Here is a 25,001-nt window from a genome sequence, read left to right on the forward strand (position 1 = left end):
ATGAGGGAAGGGGGTAGCTATTGAACATCTGACTCTTGGTTTCGGCTCAGGTCAGGATCTTCAGGTCCTGAGATCAAGCCCTACCACAGGCTCAATGCAGAGTCTGCTTGGGACTCTGTCTCCTTCCCCATCTCCCTCTGCCCCTACCCCCTGCACTCTCTCTCTCTCTCAAATAAATAGATTTTTTTTAAAGTGAGGGAGAAAATGATGGTGTCTTTAGCCATCTAATCATGAGACAGATTGGTTTTCTGTCAATTGTGATGCTCTTCCTATCCAGTAGGACAGTCTTGTTTCCCTGTTTCCTCAAAAGTCATATACAACTCCAGAAGACTCCTTCACAATGCCTTTAGGGAATCTCCGGAGACCCTCCCAAGAATTCTAAACATTCCTAAGAATATCCAAAGAGATTTCCCAGAGATTCCTGCCCCAAAATAACGTCCTGATACACCCCCTCCCTCAAATATCCCATAGCCTGCCCAGGTGCCTACTGACCAGTGACTTGGCCCAGGTTGGCACACTTGTACCTCCTGCAGTCTGTCCAGATGCCCAGGTAGCCTGTAAAAGAGCCCTGCAAGTAGACCAGACGTCCATCCGCCACACTGAGCACCATCAGGGTTGCAAGGACACTGAAGACAAGAGACCAGCCCCGCAGGATGAACTTGCGGTCCTCGTCCCAGGAAGAGACCACGTTGGCTGGGAAAGAAGAGATTTCTGGGGGCTAGGATCCACCTGCAAACCACTGCTGTGTGCTCGTCTCCATTTCTGACGATGGCCACATCTCCACCCCAACCCAAACCTTGCCTTTTACCTCATTATCAATCCCCTTCCTCCCACAGCCATCTCCCCACCCCCACCCAAACCCCAATTCCCACCTCAGCCCTGTCCCTGATTCTAAATGCATCCTCATTCTCATCTCTAACCCTAATACCCAACTTGGCCCCCATCCACAACCCTGTTTGAAGCCCAAACATACTTGTTTTGTCTCCAACCCCGTCCTCCAGTTCCTGGTCCCCAAACCCCAGCTCCATCTCTGCTCTCAACCTCATCCCCTTATCTAGGCCCTGTCACAAATCTCAATCCAGGACACACACAGCTACAACACAGGCTCCAAAGCATGTTCACGAGGCCGAGATCCATGGTGTCATCTATACCCTACATCCACCAAGCCCCTGTGATCCTGTCAACCTTCCCGACTGGCAGGGACTCCTGCCCCACCTCTCTTGCTCACTTATGTCCAGCCACACTAGATTCACAGAGTCCCTTTCACACTGAGAGCTTCTCTACCTCAGCACCTCCACACACAGTTCAGGCTGCTCCTTCTGCCTGTTGTACTCTTCTTCCACCTGTGCCCAAAATGCCCTAACCACCCTCCCATGCCACTCCTTCCGCATCTCCTTTCCTGAGCTGTCCAGCCTAGCCAAGCCTCAATTCTTGGACAAAGCCACACACCAAATGCTCCCACCGTGCAACATGCAACTTTTCTTCACTGCTGTCACAGACTTGTGATTCCCCTTATCCCACTACTTTTTTTCCCTACCAGTCTTCTCCAATGGATCTCACTGAGGGTCAGCAACAAATATCTTCTGCTTCCCACTGACCCCTCATCAGCTGGTATAGACCCTTTGCTATTTGCTTAATGAAAAAGGTAATGATGGAATGTGAGAATAAATGAGCTGGTGGGGACATTCATGGTATCTAGTTGTAGTAATTCCTTCCTGTCCTTCTGAGGCACCTCTCAGTGTGGATTTCAGAGGAAGTTGGGTATACGGGTCTAGGACTTGGGAAGGAGCTTGGGGAATGGAGAAAATAACTTAGTGAGTCGAAATCAGTATCTGCGAAGTGTAAAAAACCCAACAGGTTTTGATTACGATTGGTTCTAGGTGCTTTTACATGTTCTTAATCCACTTCATCCTTTTCTTTTTAAAAATATTTTATTTATGACAGAGAGATAGTGAGAGAGGGAACACAAGCATGGGGAAGCTGGAGAGGAAGAAGCAGGCTCCCTGGGGAGCCTGATATGGGGTTCAATCATCAGGACCTCAGTAGAAGGCAGACGCTTAACGATTGAGCCACCCAGGCGCCCCAACCCATTTTATCCTTAAGACAACTCTCTGAAATACCATTATCTCCTTGGACAAATGAGGAAAACAAGACACAGAGGAGTTTGATATTCATGTAATTAAAGACATAAAAGTCTGTGCATTTTTTTTCTTCCTTCCTTCCTCTTTCTTTTTTCCAAAAGGCTACCACAAAAGCCTAAAGGAAGGATAAGGGAAACGGAAGTTTGCAATATCACCATTCCTGACTGGAAAGGCTGCACATACTTGGAGTTCCTGCATTTCCACTGACCACTTTTGAGCCCTTCTCAAGCTGTGGCTGTTCTGCCTCCCCTCCCAAGCCTGGGCTGCAGGTCTCTGAGGGCAGGGAATGGGTCCAACCTCCTCTTGGTCCCCAAGGCCTCAGGAAAAGATGAAGAGAGACAGAGACAGAGGAGAAAGAGAGCTAGGAGGGACACTGAACTGGAAAAGGGAATACAAGGAGGAAATTGGTTCAGACCCCCTGGAAATGGGGTGGAGTAGGGGCAGATAGGAGGAGGGGCTTAAGATTCAGATCTCACACCCTCCAGAAATTTAAGAACTGACCTCAGGGGCACCAGGTCTGGCTCAGCCCTGCCCAGCCCTGACCCTACTCTGGCCCCTCTCTGATTCTGCTCTGACTGGTCACTCCCTCCCCACTGCCACTCCATCCATGCCCAGTCCTGACATCTCTCAAACCCAGGCATGACCTCTTCTTGACCCAACCCTGACTCCGCCCATACCCCACATGGACCCCACCCTGACCTAGCCCCAGTCCAGTCCCCCTGTCACTCACACAGGTTAGAGCATGAATCCATGGCCAACGTCCTAACCTCCTGGAATCTCTCCAACTGTCATGGAACCTCCCCTTCCCCCCAGCTGTAGGCCAGACTGAAGGCCTGAGGCCTGCCCCTAGATAGCAGGAGAGACCAGAGAACACAGAAGGAGGGTCAGAGAGATCCAAACCACAAAGGACAGAGCCTGAATCTAGAAAAGAGACCAAGAGACTCCTAGGTGGACATGAAGGTGCCTGGAAGGAGGGGCTGAAGCAGTTGGCAGGCTGTTTAATTCACCTGGGGACTGGCTTTGCCTTCCATTTCCACATGTCCCAGAGGCCCCAACCTCACGACAAGAGCACCCAGCCAGATGTCCTTCCAGCAGCTCCCAGTAATACCCAAAAGGAGACCCCAACCTCTCCATCCATTCTCCACAGTCGCCAGGTCAACACCCAAGACTCTCGGCCCATTCCCTACAGGCATCAGGTCAGCATCCAAGAACCCTTGCCCGTTATCCACAATCGCCAGGTCAGCACCCAAGAACCTCCATTAGTCAACAGTCTCTGGGCCGATACCCAAGACACACCATCTGTCACCCACAGTCGTCGTGTCAGTACTAAGGACACACCAGCCACTCTTAGCAGTCACCGGGTCAGTGTCCAAGATGCACCATCAGTTAGCTACAGTCATCACTTCAGCACCCAAGATGTTCCACCCAATTTCCAAACTCACTACTTCAACATTCAAAATTCTCTGTTAATGACTACCAACTCCCTGACTAATATAGAGTCAGATACCCACAGCAGAAGTCAAGCTAGTAGCAATAGCCACTGGCCAAGACGCTGGAGTTCTCACTCAAGTATTCAAGGCCTCACACCGCCAGTCAGGGCTAAAGTCGATGTCCCCCCTTCAATTACCCACAGCCCCACAGTCAGTATCAAAAGCGTTGAATCAGTCATCTGGCCCTCCCAGGAGAGTTTCAAAGGTTCTGTGGACAACACCCAATCCAACCAAAGTACTCTAGAAAATAATATCCAGAGCACACAGGCAAGCAGATCCAAAGAGATCAATGCTGACAGGTGAGAGGCAGGGGTCCAGGCAGCGGGCCAGGTTCTGGGCTAGAATTCTGGGGAAAGGAGAGCATGCAAAGGAGAGGAAGCAGAACTAAAACTAGTATACTGGAGGCTGGAGGATGGGCCCAGGTGTGGCAGGAGGCTGAATCAGAAGGTTGGCTGTGGGTGGGGCTTGGCATAAAGGCTGGACCTGTGATTGATTCAACCTAGGAATGGAGTGTGGGGGTGGCACGGTTTGGAAGCTAGATCTGGAGGTAAGGGAACCTAGAGGCTGAACGTGGGTCAGCAGGTTCTAAAGGCAGGACCTGGGGGATACAGGGCATGGAGGATGGACATAGAGAAAAGAAAGTCTGAAGGGTAGACTGGTTGGGACAGGGTCTGGCAGCTGGACCTGGGGTGGCTGGGCTGGGTGGCTGGACTCAGGGCTGACACTGGTGGTGGGCAATCTGCTACAGGTTTCAGAACAGGGGTAGACACAGCCATTCACAGCTGCCCATGGGCTGGCGGCTGCTGCATGGAGCCAAGAAGATCAGCCGTCAACTGAGTCTGGCACTAAGCCTGGTTGGCATGATGATCATCGGTCTCATCTCTCTGGGCCAGCCCTGGATCCACTTCCAGGTGCCACTCAGACCTCCTGAGCACCCTGATGGCTTCTTGACCATCCCCATCAACACTGTCCTCTTTGTGCAGTGCCCGGACATCTCCTGCCTACATGAGTACGACCAGAATGCTTGTAAGGCCTGTTCTATACTCACCATTCTTGGGACTTATCTCTCCTCTTTGTCCCAGGGACCCTTCTCTGCCTTCCCTGGGATGGTCCTCACTGCCCTGGGTTAGTCTTCCCTTCTCTTAATAGTTCTCATTACCCCTTGGATAGTCATCCCTTCCCCTCCCCCAATGGTCCCCACTGCCTCAGGACCATCCCCATTGCCCTGTGCTCATCTTCACCTCCATGATGCCCAACTTCAAAGTCCTTATAACCCTAGGATCTTACACATTATCCTGAGGCTTTGCACCCCATGGAATCTGCCCTCATCACAGAGCTGGTTCCTCAATGCTCATCTCCCCTCTCCCTGCCCAAGAACCTATTCTCATTGACCCAGAGGTGTGCCCTCTGTGCTACAGGCATCTATCTGCCTTAGTATCTCTTCTCTAGAGAACAATTTCAATTTTGTTAAAATGAAGATGAAGAATCTGCAAGGGAGAGTGTTCATGAATATTCCCACCTTCACTGGGGACCCTCTCCACCATGCTCAGGGACCGAGTGCCTCTTTCAGTGTTCCTGGTTTTCTTCCTTCCCCAGATTTGCTGGACTTTGCCTGGGCCTCTCTCCTCCTCGCCAGCATCGCCAGCTTCTGCCTCTGCATTTTACTCATAAACATCATCTTCTTCACCAGCTCCAACTTGCCCGTGCTGGACTTCTCCAACGTCATCATCAGCCTCCTGGCAGGCACGGCACTAAGATTTTTCCCTCAGGAACCAAGGCGAGAAGTACCTTGTCTGGTGCCCATCATGATATCCAATCCCCTCCCCACCACATTCCAATCCCATCCCCATCTTCCCTTTTATCACTAATCCCAGTCCTATGTGCCTCCAAATCTCCAATCCATGCCCATAAAAAAATATGAACTTCCAATACAACCCCATCTCTAGCACCAATACCAGCTTCCACTTTGCCTCCCATCTCTATCACCAACAAATTTCAAACTCACCCATTTCCCCCTTGGGGGTACCGATCCCCATCCCAAACCGCATTCCAATCCTATCTACTTTTCAATCTCCAAACCATCCCCATTCCCATCCCCAATCCCTTTCCAAATCTCAACACCCAACCCAACCCCATACCTAACCCTCCTCGACACTCATTCCAAATTCAACCCAACCCTATCACCCATGAACCTCAGTTTCAAACTCAACCACAACCCATCCCCAACCTCATCCTCCATCCTTATCACACAAACGTCAACCTCTACCCAATTAGCCATTTATAGTTCCAACTCCCATCCCAAATCCTATCTCCCCACCACCGCCTGCTCTGTAATTGTGTTCAAGCTACTTAATCTTTCTGAGCCACAATTTTCTCATCTGTAGGATGGGGATAAAATTTCCCACCACATGGAGGTATACTGAGGACTGAATTAGAATATGTTGCTACTTGATGGTAGATATTTAACTTTGCCCAAGTCCTTAACCATGACAATCCTCCCACCTGACACAAATAACTCAAAATTGATACTCTGATTAGAATAGTCTAGTTTAAAAAGAAGAAAAAAGGAGGAGAAGGGTCTAGTTTCCCACTTGCATGCCAAATACACTTTTTAAAAGGAGGTGGGGCGGCACTTCAATTTGGAAATGAAGGATATTACGTTCCTGTTATTTGTAGTAATTGACCACAACTTTTATTTGTATCAGGAAAACATTCTTGGAGAGTGATAGCAAAGTCAAGAATAAGCAACACTCGAACTTCCTGTTGCCTTGTGTGCAAGAAGTATTTATCCAATTTGTTCAGCAGCTCTTCCCAATTGTTGAAATATAAGGTACAAAGGGTATAAAACACCTTAGTTTTGTGTCATTTATATAAGACATTTTTCTACAAAAAAAAATTCTGCCCATTCCTTTTAATTAAATGGAAAACACCTCCTATATTATCTTTCAATAACATAAAGGAAAAAATTACCCAAGCCTTCACTACCCAAATTTTAAAAGTTGAAATATTCAGAATGAATGGGTTTCTTGTCCCCTCCTTCAGAAGCCCAAAATTAAAGACACAATACAATGATAATAATTGAGCTCAATTCTGGGCTCACTGTGTATCAGGAAATGTGCCAATCTCAACAACTCATGATAGTCCAAGGAGATGAGTCCTATGATTATGCCTGCTTTACAGAGGAGGGAAATGAGGCTCAGAGAGATGAAGTGGTGGGAGAGATGAGGTGGGAGGGAGATGCAGGACAAGAGCTCTGGTCTGTTGGCTCCAAAGTCTGTGGTTTTAGACACCACCATGGCCTGGTTGAAGACTTGTGCTTCCAATGTACTCTACCATGACAAGGTCAGGAGCCTGGTTTCCCACCTGTGCACAGAGGTACAGGGAGGCAGCAGAAAGTGGGACAATACTGATCAAGGGCTAGGCAGCTGCACAACTATGGGCGGGGTTCTGCACACACCTGATGCCCAGCTTCCTAACACCTGTACTCGTGCAGGGACCAGCATCATCTTGGGTGTCCTGTTCTACCTGCTGCAGGCCAGGGAGTACTTGCAGGAAGGCATGACTTACAAGCTGGGGCTCAGCTTCTACCTGGCATGGATCGGCGTCTTTGTCTTCCTGATGACTGGTCTGGGTTCCAGTGGGGTTGGGTTTGGGCATGGGTTTTCAGGAAGACAGACAGGGGCTGAGTGGGATAGAGCTTGGGATGAGGATGGATAGTGGATAGGGCTAGATAAGATGGGACTGTGGTGGGAGACAGGATGGGGGAGATGAGGGTGGGAATGTGTGGGCATAGGGCTGGATGTGGGGATGGGGTTGGGTTTGGATTTGGGAATGGATTTGGGACAGGGTAGGGGTATGACTGGGCTTGGGGAGGGAGTTGGGGTCAGGGGTGGGCTGTGAACTCTGCTTCTCACCCTCTCTGCTCTCTTCCTTCTCCAGGCTTCTTTTCCTATCTCAACTACATGAATTTCTGGTCCATCCTGGCGCTCCAGGCCATCTGGACTTAGGACGGGGGAATGACTCCACCTCTCCAGGCCTGTCTCCATGGCTCTCTGCCAAGTACCTGACAACCGGCTCTCAAGCCCTCCACCCCTCTGAGAGTTTTGCCCTTTTCAGTCCTCTCTGAATCCCCCCCACTCAGATTAATAATTAGTATATCTAAACAATCTGTATTTCTTGCCCAGAATATTCTCCTAGCTCGGTACATTGTTAAGTGTCCTGTAGAAATGCCCCTCTCCTTGGGCCCTCTGGGGTAGAGGGACAGGTAAGGGAAGGAACTCAGGAGAAAGAGATGCAAGGCACAAGGTCAACAAATAGACTGAGCCAACAGTTCCTGGCATACATACAGATGATGCCGATCAATATTTGTTGGATAGCTGAGTCTCTACAGGCTCTCAAGGCTTTATCTTTTACTTTCATGAACGCCAGTAATGTGCCCCTTCTGAAGCCAATTCTCTCTGCACCCACACTTTGCCTCCTGCTTTCCCCAGCATCCCCCATTGTGACCTCCTCTTCTTCCCTAACCGTCCCCCAACACAGACAAAAAAAATTGTCTATTTATGTGTATACCTATCTTTAAGGTTGTTCGATGCGACATATTTTTGCTCTCAGAGTCATTTGCTGAGCAGGGGCAGGGTTGAAACTCAAGTACAGATTTTATTTCATTGCCTGGGTCCCTCTGCAGGGTCTCAACCAGGGGGACCCCTCTACTTCCCTTTCCCACAGTGGTTAAGCTAGAAGGGTTGAGGGTAGGCTCTGCCACTTATTAGCTCTGTGACCTGTGCCCAGGTATTGAACCATCTGGGTCTGTTTCCTCATCTGTAAAATGGGGGTAATGATAGTACTTCAACTTAGATAGAATTCAACATAACACCTAGTCCATAGTTTGTGTTCTTTAAGGGTTACTAAAATAATCCTGCCACTTCTCTCCCACAAAAGGTTCTCAAATTATCTTCATCTTTAATGTAAATTGAGCTTCAACTATGTGGCAGACACTGGATCGATAGCAGTGATCAAACCAGCCACAAATCCTTTATTTTTATGACTTGACATTTTGGCAGAGAGGCAAAAAATATATGCCCACAAAGAGATATGTTAGGGATAAGTGTTATGAGGAAAAATAAAAGAGGGGAAGAGAGACAGTTCTGGGAAGGGGTGGGGTCTCCTTGCCAAGGTGACATCTGAGCAGACACATGACTGAAGAAAGGGGAGCCATAGGGATAGACTGAGGGAAAGGATTCCTGACAGAGGGAACAACAAGTGCAAAGGTCCTGAGGTACAAATGTCCATCCTTGGCAGGCTCCAAGAAGACTAGGGAAGCCCTGAGCAAGGTAGGGGGGGGAAGGGGCAGAGGGGGAACAGGAGACAGTTCACTCTGGCCTTTGTGAGCCACAGTGAGGGCTTTGCTCTATTCTGAGTGAGGCAAAATCCAGTGAAGGGAATGTCTCATTTTCTTAACAGGAGGGTGTAAGTCTCTTTTACTTCAGACCATAAACTTCACGGGAAGAAAACAATCCAAATGACAAGGGAGACCATGTGTGTTCCACTCCAGAAGGGAATACTTTGCCTCTGTTTAAGGAATGAGGTCACTCTATATGTACTGATGGGCAGGGGGACTATTTATGGGAAAGAGTGGAGGAGGGGCGGGAAACATCATTACCCACAATACTTGTATGCGTGTGTACAGCCATAATGTAAAAAGTCTACACCACATCGACAGTGGCGACTCTGGTGAGTGGGTTGGGTTTGAAGCGGAAAGTTTCATTTTTTTATCTTTGAAAAGAAAAAAATGTTTACAATCATTGTCAGTTGAAAGACACTCCCTAGAGCTCCAACCCTACGAAGAATCCAAGCCCCCAGGTCTTAGATCATCTAGACTGGGGGTGGGGAGTTGAGGGCAGGGGATCCGGCCCTCACTCAGCCCAGGATTCCAGGCCCCCAGCGTCCAGGCTTCCAGCCGGGTGTCCAAAGACCAACCCCTCCTTTCGCAGCTCAGGACCAGCCTCTCATTCTGCGCCACGCAAGCACCGCCCCAGAACGTCCTTGTCAATCTCCGCGCCGGCCCCGCCCCCGCCCTGCGCTCGGACTTCGTCTGGGTGGGCCCCGCCCCTTGCGCCCAGGGCTGGCGCCCCTGCCCCGCTGGCAATTCCAGTTGCCTCGCGGTCCTTCTCCGGCCGCATTCGGGGTCCTGCCCCTTTTCAGCCCGCCTTTGGTACTGTCTTCAGAATTGCCTGACTCTCCTGACAGGATAACGGGGCCCGATATCCCACTTCTCCTTTTCTCCGACTCCAGGGACAACATTCTGTTGTCTGTTCAGGAAGATTTTGCGAGAATAGGCATTATTCGCTTTCCCAAGCACCAAAGTTGGTTTTCCGACACCGGTGCGTGTGCTGGACGCCTCGGGGCGGAGCCCGGGCTGGCGCGCGCGGTGGACCCGGCGAGCGGCGCGCACTATAAAGCGGGACGCGAGGGCACCGCGCACGCTTTCGAGAGGCTGAGGGCCGGGTGAGATGTTCTTACCCTTTTGGCTTCATTCCGTTCTCGCGTTTGGGCTTTGGGATCTGGGTCGCTTCTGTGAGAAGGTGCCCAAGGGCTGCGGCGAGGCGGCCAGGTCGTCGCGTGAAAGGGGTCTGAGTCCCTGTGAGACCCCAGTGCGCGTTCCGAGGCGAGCCTAGGGTTCTTTGCGGGTCGGGCACACTTTGCAAAGGGCGCTCAGGGTGGGGAGGTCTCTTGCCGCCGGAGCGAACGAAGACTCCCAGAGCTAGTGTGCCTTTGTACCGCAGTCTGGCTGCGCCATCTCTTTCCCACGTTGCAGGGCTCCGCCATCTTGTCCACTAATCTTGGGGGGGGCGGGGAGGGCTGGGGAGCGCGTGTGACCCTGAGTTTTTCTTAGGTTTTCCACCCCTGTGTTAGCTACATTTGTTTTCCTTAGGCAGTCGCTGTTTTTTCGATTGCACATGGCTGACATTTTGTACAGCCTAGCACAAAGTTTATTGGGGGAGGATTTCTAAGGAATGAGGCGGAGCAGAGTCTCGAAATGAATTACTGGGTTGTTTCTGAGAACCATGTAGGTGTGGTTTTAGGAGTAAGCAAGTGGGGCCTTTGTTTACCCTCACGAATCATTCTGACACGGTCCGTCCAGGTATCAGGAGTTTTGTGTTCACTCCATGCATCAGTCTCGTGAAATGTAACTTTTGGGCTCATTGGTCCTTGGGGTCTTGGACATCCATTGGTTTCCTGATTCCGGAGAAGACCCAGCCCCGTGGCAGGTGGCTGATCATCTGTCTCCCCACCAGGACCCACCAGAAATCCTGAGTTTCTTCTCCCTTTGGGCAACCACCTGGAAAATCATTGACTTGATCCTAACAGTGGCCGCCCCACAAGTGAAAGGATTTTTCTCCTCCATCACTGGTGCGCCCTCTGTCGCTGTTGTCCGATGTATTCTGCTTCACTTTTTATCATTAAAATCCTCAGGCTGGTGGGAATGCCACCAAAGTTTAAGTTGTAACGTTTTGCCATGTTTGCTTTCCTTGTGTTTTGAAGGCACGTTTTTAATTTTATCGAAAATAGTTAACACTTTATATTGTATTTGTGGTTTCAAAGTCGTCTCCAAAATGTCTTCCTCAGCGGATTTATTCCAGAATGGTTGCAGTAAAGGGTCTCTGGTCATTGCATATGCTGCTTATATCTTAGGGGTTTTGTTTTTTGTTTCTTGTATTTTGTTTTTTTTTCTAGAATAACTCCCTCCTTTATCTCCCAATAGGTTCTTCCAAAGGATGGATGTGTACCCTAGCAGCTTTCATTGCTTCGGGTACTAGCAAGTAGAGCCAATGCTGAAAATCTGTATAACGGGGCAAGGGCTGATAGACACTGGGGTTTCTCCATGTAGTGGGTTTGAGGACAGTCCCCTGTGGACCTGTGACACTGGGGAAGTGGGGTATGGTGTGTCTCCATAGGGAGAGTTGAGGGCTTTCATACATTCCTGATGGGTTTTGTGTTTCCCAGTCTCTTGAGTGCAGTTAATCTGGCCTCTGTTCCTGAAGGTAAGTGGCCTTGGGATGTGGTTGCCTTGGGGACCAGGGCTCCCATGATGTCCAGCACTGGGCTCCTATCACCCCTGAGGATGCAGTGCCCCCCAGGACCTTTGACACCTGGGGATCTGAAAGGCCCTGGTTTGGATGTCTCTGGACCACCACCCCTGCCCCAAGACTGTTTCTTCCTCCACCCTCCCTATGTCCTTTCTGTGTTACAGGTATATCTTCAAGCTGAGGGACCACCCACTACAACCTCATCTTGGTGAGAACCTTTGCTTCCACTCCCTGGCCCACCTGTTCCCCCCCACCCCCAAATCTAAAATACCTTCATTTGGAGTGACTTCACTTCACATCTCTCTGTGTGGACATGTATTTATGGGCCAGCGTTTGTGCTGGGGATGCAAATCCTCATGCAAATCCCTGTTCATTTATAGCCGTGGAAGTGTAGTCAGAATGGGCTGTGTCCAAATCCCAGCTCTGCTGTTCATGGGCTTGGAGAGCTAGACAAGTGATTGGTCTCCTGAGCCTCAGTTTCTAAGTCTGTCAAGTAGGCACCACACTTGAGGAACATATGGGCTTGAGTCCTCTTTGCAGTTGGGGAGAGGGCAGGGGGAGAGGGTAGCAGTGATGTTTCCCATCTTCAAAGGTAGGGGTTGAATTAGATGGAGAATACATGGATTATGGAAGAAAACATAAACCTATATATGGGTTTCAAAGAAAGGGGCTAACCAGAAATCTAATTTGCAAAGTCAGCAGAACAAAAGAAACAAGCTGGCAACATTTATCACTGTTAATACTGAGGGTTTTGTAGATTGAATACCTTGTACTTTGAAGCAGAGCTTAGCTTCCCCAGAATCCTTTACCTATAAGCTGCTACAGTTATTAAAGTTACCCTTGATATACACAGTAACCATTGTCTAAAGGGACCCTTTATCTGGAGAATGTTGCTCAAGTGTTTCAAGAAGCTAAATCCTAAAATGGGTGTAGAGACCTGTTATCAGAAAAGAAACAAGTGTTCTTGGCTCTAGGACGCTCTTTTCTGTTGGGAACAGAACTGCAAGTGTGTTCTGGTGTCCTTGGAGGTTTCCACTCTTCTGACAGCACTTCAGGGAGAAGAAGCTACTTTTTGTGATAAGTGAGCTCAGATTTCAGATCACGAGTATCTGAGGACCAGGGCTCTTCGCCTAGGGTGTCCTTCTGCAGAGCATTCATTGCCGCTGAGAGGGAATTTCTGGGAAAGTGGAGTAGGAAGTTTCCATTTTTTCAGCAAGGACAGGTGAGGGGAGATGAGAACAGAACTGGAGGCTTTGGAAGAGGTGCGGGGCAGGGTGAGGAACGTGAGGTACAGACAGCAGACATGGGGTGTTTCCAGTGGGGGCTCCTTGGAGTTGAACACAGGAGGGAGGCCTCCATCCCCCCATGGGTCTGTCAGGCAAATCTCTGTTTTCCAGGAGGAGAAGCACCCCTGGGTGGGGCAGTGCGGGGGTGGGGGCATGCTGTAGTCAGTTGCATTGGTGTGGGGGGAAATATGGCATCAAAAGGCACGTGATGGGGGTTTGCTCCTTGGTGCCTCAATGGGCACGTATCAGTCATTTGTCCCACCTGGATGAGCTCTTGTCTGTCATCCCCACCACCCCCCAACCACCTTAGGACTGGAGGCAGGTGGCTCTGCGACCTGAGTGAGGAGGTGACAAAGGGTACCAGGGCCCCCATGATGCCCAGCACTGGGCTCTGACCTCCCCTGAGGACAAGGTGCCCCCCTGGGACCTTTGACACCCGGCAGGATCTGAGGGGCCCCCACTCTGGAGAGGGAGGGATGGAGGGCCATGGCTGTCCTGTGCCCCACTGACCCGCTCTTTCCTCCCTGACCCCTTCCCGTCTGCAGGTGGTTCCTCCAGGAATCAAACAGCCACACCATCCCTGTGCTTGGTAAGAACAGAAGAGAGTCTCTCATTATTAATACCATGATAACTTATTGTTGTAAGATCTGTAGATGATGCTCATCCTGTAAAAGCAAATGCTGAGCTCTGGAGTCACTTGATCCTTACAGTGTGCCTATGTGGGGAGGTGGCAGGAGGAGGTGGGTACAGGAGAGGTTGCAGTGATGCTGACTGCCAGGGCTTTTTGCAGGGACTGTGCTTGGGACCCCCGTGATGTTCAGCACTGGGCTCTGACCTCCCCTGAGGACACAGTGCTCCCCCGGGACCTTTGACACCTGGGGATCTGAGGGGTCCCACTCCAGGGAGGTGCTGGAGGGTGTGGCTAATTTCCCATTGATGACCTCTGTCCTTCCATAAAGGTCCTGTGGTGGCACCCCTCCGGGCTTCCTGCTGTTACCTGCAGGGGACAGCTGTGACCATGGCTGAGAGAGCACTGGCACTCACCCAGATAAGGCGGGGGGACCGTTACTACACGTACACCGAGCTCCTGGCCATCTCACGGCGCTTCAAGCAGAACCCCAATGAGCTCATGATCACCTGGATCCTGCGTGTGTATGACCAGGGGGGCCCGGCCCTGTCCCTGAATTCTGGAGAGCTGGCCCTGCTGGGCGACCTGACCAGCGATGCCATCTTCAACTACCGCTGTAAGACCCTGCGGGGTGGATGCAAGTCACTGCTCACCTGGCTGCTGCTGGCCTGGCGCCAGCGCTGGGAATCCTTCCTGCACTTCGAGGCTACCGAGCTGCCCTTTCGACCCTGGACCACCATGGAGGAGGGCATCCAGCTGGTACGTGAGCTGGGCATGCTGGACTGGATCTACCGCGAGCCGTCCTCGCCTCCCGCAGGCGAGCAGGGGCTAATGCCCGCACCTGAGGACGTGCCCTTCACGCAGGGCCTCCAGCGGCGCCTGCTAACAGCCGCACCCTCGGAGCTGCGGCTCTCGCTGGTCAGCCTGCTGGTCAAGGGCATGACGGTGCTGGAGGCGGTGATGGAGATCCAGACCATCGCTGACGTGGGCCTGCTCTGGCGTCAGAGCCAGCCAGGCCGTGCCAAGCTCATGTTGGGGCCCAACCCGACCCGCAAAGACCTCATGGGCTGGCTGCTGAGCCATGGCGTGCCCAAAGAGAGGGTGGACAAGCAGCCCACCAAGGTGCTCCTGGAGCTGTACATCAAAGAGGCCAAGCGTAGCCGCAGCCACCCAGCCTACATGCTGGGGGATGAGCAGCCCCCACCTCCCCCCTACTCAGACCAGGCCTGTGGGGAGGAGCCGCCTGTGCCTGTGCACCATGACTAGGCCTCCCAGCCACGTTTTCAGTGGGACTCCATGGCAGAGGGAGGCTGGATTCCAGGGGAAACACACTCTGGCTCCACCTACCCACCGCAAACCCCCCCACCCCACATCGTAGACTGAGGGATGGGCCGTCTGCCTGTTCTCCAGCCTCCCCACGGCAGGCCGCACTGTTACTGTATTTGAGGTTCCCAGAAGAGGGGACTGTCCTTGCCCCCAGCCACCCCACAGGTGTCACCAGCCAGAGCAGTGGAGGCAGGTGAGCCAGCCGGTGGCCCTAGGTGCCTCATTCCCCTGGGGCATGACCTGTTCCCTTTTATCCGTTACATTTCAGCCCGATTGGCACAGTGGGTGGGCAGGCACCCACTCCTTGGCCACATGGGCCCCCTAAGCACTACAGGCCAAGTGGGGAGACCCCACAGCCCATTGATGTGAAAGCACCTTGAAGTTTGTACCTTTTTTAAGGTATTTTTAAATACAGTGTTTTTACCTAATGATTTAAAGCATGTACATTTTGATTTTAGGGATGCTCCTTTCTCTTGGAATTTTTTTTCCCTTAAGACTTTTTTATTACTGTTTTGCAATTCCTTTCCCATTTAAAGTGGACCTCTGCTGTTTGCTCACCTGGAGAAGCAGCTGCCAGTCCCATTAGGTAGATGTATGACCTCTGGCCAGTGTTGGTCACATCTGGATTAAAGATGTTGGGGCCAAGAATCACAGCTTTGTGAGGACAGCCAGCCATCCTGGCAGGCCACACTGGGCACATGGGACTCATTAAATAGCGTGAGCATTGCTGTGTGTGGACCTTGGTGTCTGAGCAGGGTTGTGGCATGGTCCTGGTGGGAATCCAGAACCCTCCTGGGTGAGGGTAAGGTCTTGCACTGTAGCCCTAGGAAAGCCCGCGCCCCCCCCCCCATCTCCTTGGGCCATCCCAGTATGCTGAGAAGGCTGGGCCCCTACTGGAGTCACTCAGAACAGGGTAGGGGAACCTGCTAGAACTTCAGGTCCAAATCTCTAAGCAAGAAGATGCTTCTCCCCACCACCACCACCAGCTCTCCCCCCGGAAGCTCATGAAGACACTGCAGCCCTGTGATGGCTCCGTACCTCCAGGGCCAGTGATGGGCAGGGAGGTGTGGACATCAATAGAGCTGAGCCCCCACCCAGGGATGGGTGTGAAAGAAGATGATCTCGAGCTTTTCTAAGTTGTACAGACTCCAGGGCTGCTGGCCCCAGTCTGAGGGCCCTGGGCCTTATTCCCCACCAGGTAGAAGTTTGGGGTCCTGGTGGCTAGGAGTAGATGGTGCCCCCCCCCCCATCTCTGACCACCTCTAGCTACCCTAACTGATGGGCACCTGCACACTGGGCTCCCCACGGACAACACAGGCGTGACCATCGGTGCCACACGCTAGGGGTATGGCTGGGGGGGGCTGGTGCTACACATTCAGGCCACTCTGCACTTGGCACGCAGTGGGAGCGTGCACCTCCCCTTGCAGGTTGAGCGGTTAGGTGTGGGAACACATGAACGAGCCTGCTGTTCACTAGCAGGTGTGCAGGGCAGCTTGAGTCTTAATGCTGTCACAAGCTGTGCTTGCAATGAGGGGAGCCCTACCTACTCTGACCAGCCAGGCCTGGCCAGAGACCCCAAGCTGTAGCCAGTGCAGCCGGGGCTGGAACGTTCCACTTTATTTCATTTAGCCACGTGGCAGCCAATGGATGCTGCTTCAGATCCCGCCCTCCACTATTGCGCAGCAGCCCTGAGTGATGTTCCAGCCCGACCTGCTGTGCTGGTTCCCAGGAGGTTAATGGCCAGGGTTGTGGGGTCTGATGAATTGGGGTTCTGGGCTCTGCCAAGCGAGGTGGGAGCAGAGGCTGGTCACTCAGCTCACCTCAAGCTTGCCCACGGCTCTGGACCTGGCACTGCCAGAAGGCTCTCCTGCTACACTGCAGGCCTGACCCACCTCGCGCAGAAGTTGGGGGAAAAGGTGACACCAGTCCCTACTGCCCCGAGAGCCTGCAAGGGTCACCAGAGCCAGATTGGCTCCCAGGAGCCCTGTCTCCACAAGGTGTGTGACCTGTGCAGGGGCGCCCTGAGCAGGTGCACACCTACAAACCCGTAGCCCCATGTGTACTGATGTAGCATATACTCCCCAGCTTGTATGGAGACACAGGAACACACCCATACACAGCAGCCCCACATGCACCAGCACACACGTGTATGCATAGAAATGTGTCACAGGGACACATGCACATAGGCTCCAATGTGAGTCTCCGTGCTCCTGTGTAGAAGTGCAGAAGCACACGTGAATGTGTAGACACAGGAGCCAAACATGTACACAAACCACCCCAGGCACACATCCAAGACACACGCAGGATCACACGCACAACTGCCTGCAGCTTCCTGGCCGGAGAGCCCCGCCGCCCCCATCTCCTGCAGGAACAGGTGCGCACAGTAAGTCACGGAAGCCAAAGCAGTGGGTGAGCAGACATGTTCGGATGCAATGCCAGCTGTGGAGGAGGGGGTGCCCGGGGTTCCCAGCTCACACAGGGCCCCCCCAGGCCCGCAGGCAGCTGGGTCTCCAGGCCAGCAGGCCCAGCCCCACGCTGAGCGCCGTCAGCACTGCCACAGCCCCGGCCAGCAGGGGCACCACAGTGGCTGTGGGGAGAACATGGGAGTGTGAGTCTCGGGACCTGGGCCCCCCCACACTCCCGCCCCAACGCCAGTGGCCATCACCTGCAGGGGTGGCAGGCTCATGGGAGCCGTGACAGGGGACCCCGTGAGCTGGAGGCCGGGCTGGGGCAGTGAGCTGGCGGAAGCGGGCTAGCGGGCAGGCACCTGGGCACCCGGGGAGGCTAAGGGGCAGGGGCAGTCCGGTGGAGTCGTTGCGGTAGAAGAGGGAGATGGTGACATTCCTGGAGGAAGACGGGAGGTGATAGCACCCAGATCCCTCCTTACCTCCCCCGTCACTGACTTAAATCTGGAGTGGAGACACTGGATTCCTGATTCCTACGTATCAACCTCCTTGAACCATCCCACACAAATCCCCCTCTGCCTGGGACCCCATCTCTTCTTGAGACAGTCCTGTCCCACCCATTCCCAGGCACTGCCCTCTCCTTACCCAGCATCTTCATCTGGGTCCCCGAGGCGCCTCCGGAATTCAAAGCCGAGGCAGGCAGCATACGGTGGGGTGTGCCCGTCATAGAGACCCAGGGCTCCCTGGAGGGCCAGCAGGGTGCTGTCGTGCTGCAGGTGGATCCCAGGGCTGAGACACGCTCCTCTTTTGATGTCTCCCCTCTCCTGAACTCTAGACTTGTGCATCCAGCTTCCTCCCAGATGCCCCCCAGATCTCTTAGAACCAACCCTGCCCCCCCCCAAATCAGCATCCTGGAGGCAGTCCCACCAGATACAGGGACTCACTTAATGAACATTGGTCAAATAGATGCAAAAATATGATTGGGCAGCTCAGTTAAACAGCTTGTCTTTCCAGAAGAGCCAGATTCTCTTATAACACCAACATCTCCCTCCTTCCAGACTGCATACCTCTAGTGATACAGTCTGAGAGTATGGTTTGAAGATATGAGTTACCCAAGGCAGTGGGCTGGAGTTCCATTGAGACCACCCCACCAGCTCTTCCTGACCATCCACATTGCCATCTGACATCCCCCATCCCTGTGCCCATGTGGCACTGCCTCCCTCCCCAAAGACTCACAGCTGAGTACATAACCATCTTAAGGGGCAGCCCCAGGTGCTGGGCCCGAGAGAAGTTGGCAAGGATGGCATCCAGCAGGATCCCTGAGAGGGCAAGAACAGTGCTGAGAATCCCCCAAAGGAAGGCGCTTTGGCCTCCCAGCCTCCTAGCCCCACACCTCACCCCCTGTCAGCTGGGCCTTCTCCGCTGCCCGGGGTGGACCCACGTGGGCCCCAATATCCAAAGCCGAGATCTGGGCTAGGGTCCGTAGGACTTTCGGGGAGGCCCAGGATGGGAGGGGAAGACCATGGGCTTGCTGGAGAGAGACACGGAGAGAAGACAAAGTGACTGGGACATTCTGAGCTTGTTATGCTCCCCTCAGGCCCTTCCAGTACTTGTGCTGTCCCCCCTGAGCTGCAGTCCTCTCTCCCACCCCTCCGCCAAACCCCTCATGGGCTGGCTGGTCAGGAAATCATGGCCAATAGCCATCATTAATTAACAATAATAATGACCATCACCCCACAGCCCAGGAGCCCCCACGCAAGGAGCCAGGGGTGTTTCAAACGTCAGACGTTTTAGAATCTAGAAGGTTCCCACGGTGGCAATACCATCTCCCTCAGAATACATCCAGTGGGGGCTAGGCAGCCCTCTTAATCACACACGTTGTTATTCCCACCGTGCAACTAGGGTAATTCTTACGGAATGGGCTAAACAAAGACTATCTATCTAAAGAGCATCACACCGGTTCCGGTCGGTCCCTGCTGCCCAAGTTCTGGGTTTGGGAGCCTTTCCCACAAGAGATCTAACAGAGGAGGAACAGCAAACATGTAGCCTCAACCATTCCTGCAGGCCTGCATGCCAGGCATTGTTCTAAGCACATCGCGTGGATTAACCCGTTTTGATCTTCCCAGAAACCCCAAGTGCTGTTGGTATCCCCACTGTGCAGATGGGCAAACTGAGGCACCAAGAATTAAGTGACTTGCCTGAGGGAACGCAGATAGTGAGCAGCAAAGCTGGGATTTGAATCCAGGTGCCCTTAATCACTCGGCTGGGTGGGTGGGGCAGGGGCTCACCTGGCATATCAGTGTGTCTAGAACCTTCCATGCCCTGCGGAGAGGCTCTCCAACCAACAACAGCCCAGTGACGTTCTCCAGGTGAGTCAGGAAGTCCTGGGTGCACGGAACCTGGGTGAGTCCAACCGGCCGCCCCCGGCCCCGCCCCCGCCCCACACCCTTTCAGGCGCGCCCCGCCAGCCCAGCTCACTGTCCAGCCCTCCAGGGCAGTCTGGTACTCCGCCGCCTCTGTGGCCTCTCTTAGCAGCTCATGGTATCGGGGACAGCTGCGCATGGGGAACCTCAGCAGCTGGGGGAAACTGAGGCTCAGAGAGGACAGCGTGACTGGGACCCCACAGTCGCAGCGCGGGAGCTGGGGCTGTGGAGCCCTCGTCCAAATCTCTCTTTTCAGATTACGCGGTCTCTCCCAAATCTGGCCGCACATCATGGGGATGGCGGCTTACGCCATCCATGAGCCACCTAGACAGCTCTGTCGCAGGGCGGGTCTCACGGCTCCCAGCCAGCACAGGCTGCCTCTCCCAATCACTGGCTCCCCCCACCTAGGGGTCTCGTCTGACTCCATCCCTCCCACCCCACTGCACCTGTCCAGCCCCCTGACCTTGTCCTCGGTGATGGGCACTGTGTGCACCGGGATGGGCCTCCAGGCAGCCTCTGGGCGCCCCGGAGCAGCCTCAGGGAACAGCCCTGCGAGGTTGGCCTGAGCACTCTCCAGCGTGCGGTCAAAGTCAGTGCTGCGGACATACACCTGCGGTGGCGGGGAGAGGGCAGGCAAGGGGCCCAATGTCGGGTCAGAGGTTGGCTGCAGCATCAAACTAAAAGCTTCAGATTAAGTTCAGGGTTGAAGGTCAGGTGTTGGAAGTCAAAGCTGAGGGTGAGCTGGAGTGTCTGGTCTTCCATGTTGGAAGGTGGGACCAACAGTCAGAGGTCAAGGTCAGGAGCAGTGGGGTTGGAGGTCAGAGATTGGGCGAACATGTGGGATTAAAGGAGTCAGTTGCATCAGTGAAAGAAAGGAAGATCACAATTGCTGATGGCTGGAAGTTGGAGTTCAAGGTTTAAAGGGGAGGTGGAAGGACCTGGGACCAGAATTCAGTACATGTCTCTCAGGGATCAGAGGTCAGAGGTCAGGAGGAATGATCCTAATTGAGAGATGTCAAAAGACAGAGGAGGACATAGGAAAGACAAATCATATTTGACGAAGGGCAGAGATCAAACACTGAACTCGAGGGCACATTGAACCACTGAGGGTCAAAGTCAGAATCAAGTTTTGGAATCAGAAACCAGAGGTCAGAAGGTCTGGTTGGAGTTGGTGGGTGTCTGAAGACAAAGGGGGAGGCCAGGAAATAAAGTCAGTTGATGGAGTCCAGAGATCAGAGGTGAAGCATGGGACACATGTTGAGATGGGGTCAGAGGTCAGAGGTCAGTGCAAGTTAGCTGATGGTTTGGAGGTCAGGGATCAGATATGGGGTGCAGGTCAGATTATTGGGGGTCAAAGGCCAGAGGTGGAGGCCCAACTTTTGGAGTCAGTGGAGGTCAGAGGTGAGAGATCAGGAGGCCAAGCAAGGGTCATCTCGTTGGCAGTACCTCCTCCCGCCGGTACTCCGGGCTCAGAAAGGCCTCATAGCGGCTCCTCAGGAACCGTCCCAGCTCCAGCTGCTGGCGGACCCCCTCCTGAGGACAGAGGAAGCCTCAGCAGACCCCTCCCCACCCCACCCACTCCTCCCCCACACCCCGGCTTCTCACCCCTGTCAGCTGTCCCAGGCCTCTTGGCCACACAGCTGCAATCGCCTCCTTGTGAGGGTCCGTGGGGTAGGAGGCCAGCGGGGCCCGGTCACCGTGGCGGAACACCTGGGGATGGGACCAGGTCAGGGCTGGCTGGGGAGAGGGGAGAGGCCAGGCCAGGGCAGGGGACAACCTCACCACAGCCACAAACACCAGGGGTCCTTCGGTCAGGGGCTGGGGCTGCAGCAGCGGCAGGAGCAGGAGAAGTCCAGCGGGGAGGCCCCAAAACCCTGTCCCAGCCATCTCCGCACAGCCCAGACGCTGAGCTCAGCCCACCGTCTGCGCCGCAGCCCCACCTGCTCATTACCCCTGCCTCAGCACCCCCCGGAAAGCAGGTCCTTGCATGTCTCCCCCAGGAGCCGAAGTGGCCTCCTGGGATCTGGCTCCCCTGGGGCCTTTGCCAGCCTTGGATTTGCCAGTGGATCAACCTGTTTAATCTTCACTGTAACTCTGGCAGGGGCTGATTCTGTTCTCACCATCCCCATTGTGCAGGTGGGGAAACCGAGGCACAGCAGGGTCAGTAATTTGCCTGAGGGAACACAGGCAGTGTGTGGCAAAACTGGGATTTGAACCAGAGGCCCTTAACTTGGGTGCAAAAGGAGACAGAGAGACCCCCCCCCCAACCCAGCTCCGCATTCTAGACACATTCTCTGCCTTCTCCTCCCTCCCCACAACCTCAGTCTGTCTTTTCCTATTCTCACCCCTTCAATGTTGGCGCCCTTTGAAGCTCTCCTGGGCTTCTTGGAGATGTCACTTTCTTCCGGTGCCACCCACAGCTGGCCCCAGCCAGCACAACCCAGTGGTTGAACACCCAGACCCCGGCTTTGGCTTGGCTGCATTCAAACCCCCTTTACAAGCTGTGCAACTGTGGGCAAGTTACACACCTCTCTGTGCCTCCTCATTCATCAAATCCATACAATGGGAATGAGTGCCATCTGTGCCTCACAGGGCTGCTTTGAGGATGAATGAGTTCAAAGGGCAGAGTGTCACCTCGTTGGGACCATGTGTGTACCTGGGACCATGTGTGTATCCAGCAACTCAAAATTTTGGCCGTTCTGCCCATGTCCACTAATGACCACGAGAAGGCAAAGGGCATGGCATTTTGGGATTTGAGAATTTAGCAAGGAGAATTCACAGAGATGGGACCTGTGGGTGATGACCTTTGACTGTACTTGTTTCTTTAGCCTCCATATTTCTGGTAACCGGGAAGTTAGTTCCAAGGTGTAACAAACAAAAAGAGTTGGACACCTATAATGCCAGCGGGAAGGTTGGTGGGGTGAAAGTCAGGGAACCTGGGGTTGGGGGGGACACGGTTGGAGTCTCTGGCGCTGTCCCTGTGCCTGTGGTCCACAGGTGGGCAAGTTGCCACCCTCTACCCCCCAGCACTAGTGACAAGACTCATGGGAATGCCCAGTTCAGCTGCTGCTCCTCACAACCTCGGGTCTGGCAGACTGCGGGAGAAAATTTTCCCAGGGGCCACCTCCCAGCTTTCAGCCTCTTCCTTGTTCCTAAGACACTGACAGTCAGAGCTGACTCAGTGCCTCCCCTGTTCACAGCCTCCCATGGCTCCCAGCACTCTAGGGTTGGGGGGCGAGGGGGACAGATTTCTCAGTGTAGTGTTGAAGATCTGGATTCTCAGATTTCAAATGTCCCGATCCCAAATTCACATACTGCATGTAACATTCTGCCTCCAAGTCCCCTCTCCCTCCAGCATCTGTCCCATGTCCCCTCTACCCAGAATGCCCTTCTCTCGTCACCACGGCCACCATTCTGGTCTCCCAGGCAACCCCTCTTACGTTCTAGTGGCTGATCTGTCCTCTCTGCCTCAGAGTCCAGGAAAGGAAGAGAAAGGTCAAGCAAGCACGGAGTTCAAGACCATGGCCATGAACTTTCAGGAAGTGAGGAGTGGTCTCGCAGGGGGAGGGAGATCAGAGGGAGGGAAGGAAGGGAATAAGCCCTGACCTCTGACTGCTCCCCCCAGAATGTAACCCTGGCTATGGCTGTATTCACCATCCTTGCCTCCATCTACTTCTTCAACAAGGTGAGTGGGAAGAGGGTAAGGGTGGTGCGCTGAATCTCTGTCTCTTTGGCCCCAATTTAAAAAAATTTTTTTTTCTTTGGCCCCAATTTTAACCACTTAGCCTCTTCTCCTCTCCCATGCCTCTATGTATCTCTGTGTCTTCCTCCCTTAGGCTCAGCAATGAGAAGACACAGGATGCCTAATCCAAGAGCATTCGGCCCTGGATCATGACTCTGGCCTCTGAGACCAAATAAATGGACTGAATCAGCACAACCTGTTTCATCCTGGCTGGTCACAGCCTCCCTGGCTCTGTTGGAGGGGCAGGTCTCTTGAGACAGCAGGAGGAGGGGGGCCAGGAGTCCAGTCTCCTGGGCCTGATAAAGGAGCTAGAGGCCCGGAGTCTCTGGTTTGAGACAGGGAGCCCAAAATTTGAGCTGGGTTTTGAGAGATGAGTAGGAGTCTTTCAGGAGCAGTTAGGAGGAAGGACATTTGTACTCTGGGTGCAAAGGCACAGAGGGAAGGGGCACCTGGGTGGCTCAGTTAAGTGTCTGCCTTCGGCTCAGGTCATGATCCCAAGGTATTGGGATCAAATCCCACAATGGGCTGCCTGCTCAGCAGGGGAGTCTGCTTCTCCCTCTCCCTGTCCCCCTCCCCTCTGCTTATGCTCTCTCTCTCTCTTTCTCTCTCTCAAATAAAATCTTAAAAAAAAATAGAAGGCTTAGAGAGGAGAGAGAGCAGGACTGACTCACCTGGCATCAACACGAACTGCTGCGTACTTCAGCTACATTCCTTCTCTCTGAACCCTGGTTTTCTTCTCAGACAAAGGTGAAAATTTTTGTTCAGTGGGCTCTGAAGGCCACAGCCAGAAAAACTTGAGACCGAAGACACATACTGAGTTTGTCAGGTATCATCTTCATTGTTATATTTTGCAACACATCTTTCTCTTTTCTTAGAAAACTTCTACTCAACCTTCAATACCCACTATTAATGCCCCTTCCTTTAGAAGTGTCTAGACCTCCAGATAGTCTGTTACTAGCTCCCTCACTAACCACCTCCTCCCCACTGCCTGCCTTCATCCCCAGCAGATGGAATGCCCTGGGGGACACCCCAGCCTTTGGCTGAGCTTCCTCCACTTTCTTAAATGATGAACAATTTTATTTCAACTCAACATTTAAAAGGGCAGCTCCTGAAGAGGGTGAACAAACATCCCGACTTTCTCAGGAAAGGCCTAGCAAATTTCGATTAGGAACGGACTTATAGCCTCACTACAATTTATTTAATTTAATTCTCAAAAACGTCCTGATGTAGAGGCTAGTTTTACTTACGGGAAGCCCTGGCTGCAAAACTAGGAGCCACCACACGAGGGAGGTGTTGGACCATTTTCCCAGCCAGAAGTTAGTGCCCCCCCCCCCCCCCCCCCCCCCCCCGGCTCCGGGAGGGAACTTGGCTTGGGCAAACCGGAATTCAGAGACCTTCCTGGCGGGCTCCCACCAGGGTTTCTCTCTCCCCGGACCTTCGCCTTACTTCCTGTCTCTAACCTCTAGCTCTCAC

The 25,001-nt window shown here is 53.2% G+C and overlaps 3 protein-coding genes and 3 non-coding genes across 7 annotated transcripts; 5 read left to right on the top strand and 1 right to left on the bottom strand.

Annotated features, from left to right (window-relative positions):
- The first annotated feature begins 3,610 nt into the window (after positions 1 to 3,610).
- Positions 3,611 to 7,638, top strand: LOC122911775 (outer dense fiber protein 4-like). Its single transcript, XM_044256786.1, has 5 exons — positions 3,611 to 3,930; positions 4,380 to 4,657; positions 5,228 to 5,374; positions 7,125 to 7,256; positions 7,571 to 7,638. The coding sequence occupies exons 1-5, from the start codon at positions 3,611 to 3,613 to the stop codon at positions 7,636 to 7,638; spliced, it is 945 nt and encodes a 314-aa protein (XP_044112721.1).
- A 2,335-nt stretch (positions 7,639 to 9,973) lies between these two features.
- LOC122911774 (Friend virus susceptibility protein 1-like) lies at positions 9,974 to 15,684 on the top strand. 2 transcript variants are annotated; one of them, XM_044256785.1, is made up of 4 exons: positions 9,974 to 10,135; positions 11,883 to 11,926; positions 13,550 to 13,593; positions 13,964 to 15,684. In XM_044256785.1, the coding sequence occupies exon 4, from the start codon at positions 14,023 to 14,025 to the stop codon at positions 14,896 to 14,898; it is 876 nt and encodes a 291-aa protein (XP_044112720.1). In that variant the 5' UTR covers positions 9,974 to 10,135; positions 11,883 to 11,926; positions 13,550 to 13,593; positions 13,964 to 14,022; the 3' UTR covers positions 14,899 to 15,684. The 2 variants fall into 2 exon arrangements, with proteins under 2 accessions (XP_044112720.1, XP_044112718.1); XM_044256783.1 differs by lacking the exon at positions 9,974 to 10,135 and having other exon boundaries at positions 10,142 to 11,926.
- On the top strand, positions 11,710 to 11,800 carry LOC122914904. Its single transcript, XR_006385968.1, has one exon. It is a non-coding gene; the product is annotated as a small nucleolar RNA SNORD88 (small nucleolar RNA).
- Positions 13,368 to 13,461, top strand: LOC122914903. Its single transcript, XR_006385967.1, has one exon. It is a non-coding gene; the product is annotated as a small nucleolar RNA SNORD88 (small nucleolar RNA).
- Positions 13,807 to 13,898, top strand: LOC122914902. Its single transcript, XR_006385966.1, has one exon. It is a non-coding gene; the product is annotated as a small nucleolar RNA SNORD88 (small nucleolar RNA).
- A 1,745-nt stretch (positions 15,685 to 17,429) lies between the features above and the next one.
- On the bottom strand, positions 17,430 to 21,673 carry ACP4 (acid phosphatase 4). Its single transcript, XM_044260505.1, has 11 exons — positions 21,569 to 21,673; positions 21,392 to 21,496; positions 21,233 to 21,319; positions 20,250 to 20,396; positions 19,842 to 19,940; positions 19,652 to 19,747; positions 18,762 to 18,894; positions 18,600 to 18,682; positions 18,009 to 18,133; positions 17,624 to 17,802; positions 17,430 to 17,545 (listed from the first exon to the last, which is right to left on the bottom strand). Exons 1-11 carry the CDS (start codon positions 21,671 to 21,673, stop codon positions 17,430 to 17,432), a joined length of 1,275 nt encoding a protein of 424 aa, XP_044116440.1.
- Between the last annotated feature and the right edge of the window lie 3,328 nt (positions 21,674 to 25,001).

Source organism: Neovison vison, chromosome 7 (genome assembly GCF_020171115.1).
Source record: "Neovison vison isolate M4711 chromosome 7, ASM_NN_V1, whole genome shotgun sequence".
NCBI lineage: Eukaryota > Metazoa > Chordata > Mammalia > Carnivora > Mustelidae > Neogale > Neogale vison.

Bases quoted from the DNA above. Each gene is read 5' to 3' on its own strand.
- LOC122911775 (XM_044256786.1), top strand. From the start codon at position 3,611: ATGACTACCAACTCCCTGACTAATATAGAGTCAGATACCCACAGCAGA. The intron at 4,658-5,227 runs GTAAGGCCTGTT...TTCCTTCCCCAG, and splicing joins TGAGTACGACCAGAATGCTT to ATTTGCTGGACTTTGCCTGG. The intron at 7,257-7,570 runs GTCTGGGTTCCA...TTCCTTCTCCAG, and splicing joins CTTTGTCTTCCTGATGACTG to GCTTCTTTTCCTATCTCAAC.
- LOC122911774 (XM_044256783.1), top strand. From the start codon at position 11,616: ATGGGTTTTGTGTTTCCCAGTCTCTTGAGTGCAGTTAATCTGGCCTCT. The intron at 11,927-13,549 runs GTGAGAACCTTT...TCCCGTCTGCAG, and splicing joins CCCACTACAACCTCATCTTG to GTGGTTCCTCCAGGAATCAA. The intron at 13,594-13,963 runs GTAAGAACAGAA...CCTTCCATAAAG, and splicing joins CCACACCATCCCTGTGCTTG to GTCCTGTGGTGGCACCCCTC.
- ACP4 (XM_044260505.1), bottom strand. From the start codon at position 21,673: ATGGCTGGGACAGGGTTTTGGGGCCTCCCCGCTGGACTTCTCCTGCTC. The intron at 19,748-19,841 runs GTGAGCTGGGCT...CCGTGCACCCAG, and splicing joins CTGCCCTGGAGGGCTGGACA to GACTTCCTGACTCACCTGGA. The intron at 18,683-18,761 runs GTGAGGTGTGGG...TTGCCCTCTCAG, and splicing joins GAAGGCCCAGCTGACAGGGG to GGATCCTGCTGGATGCCATC.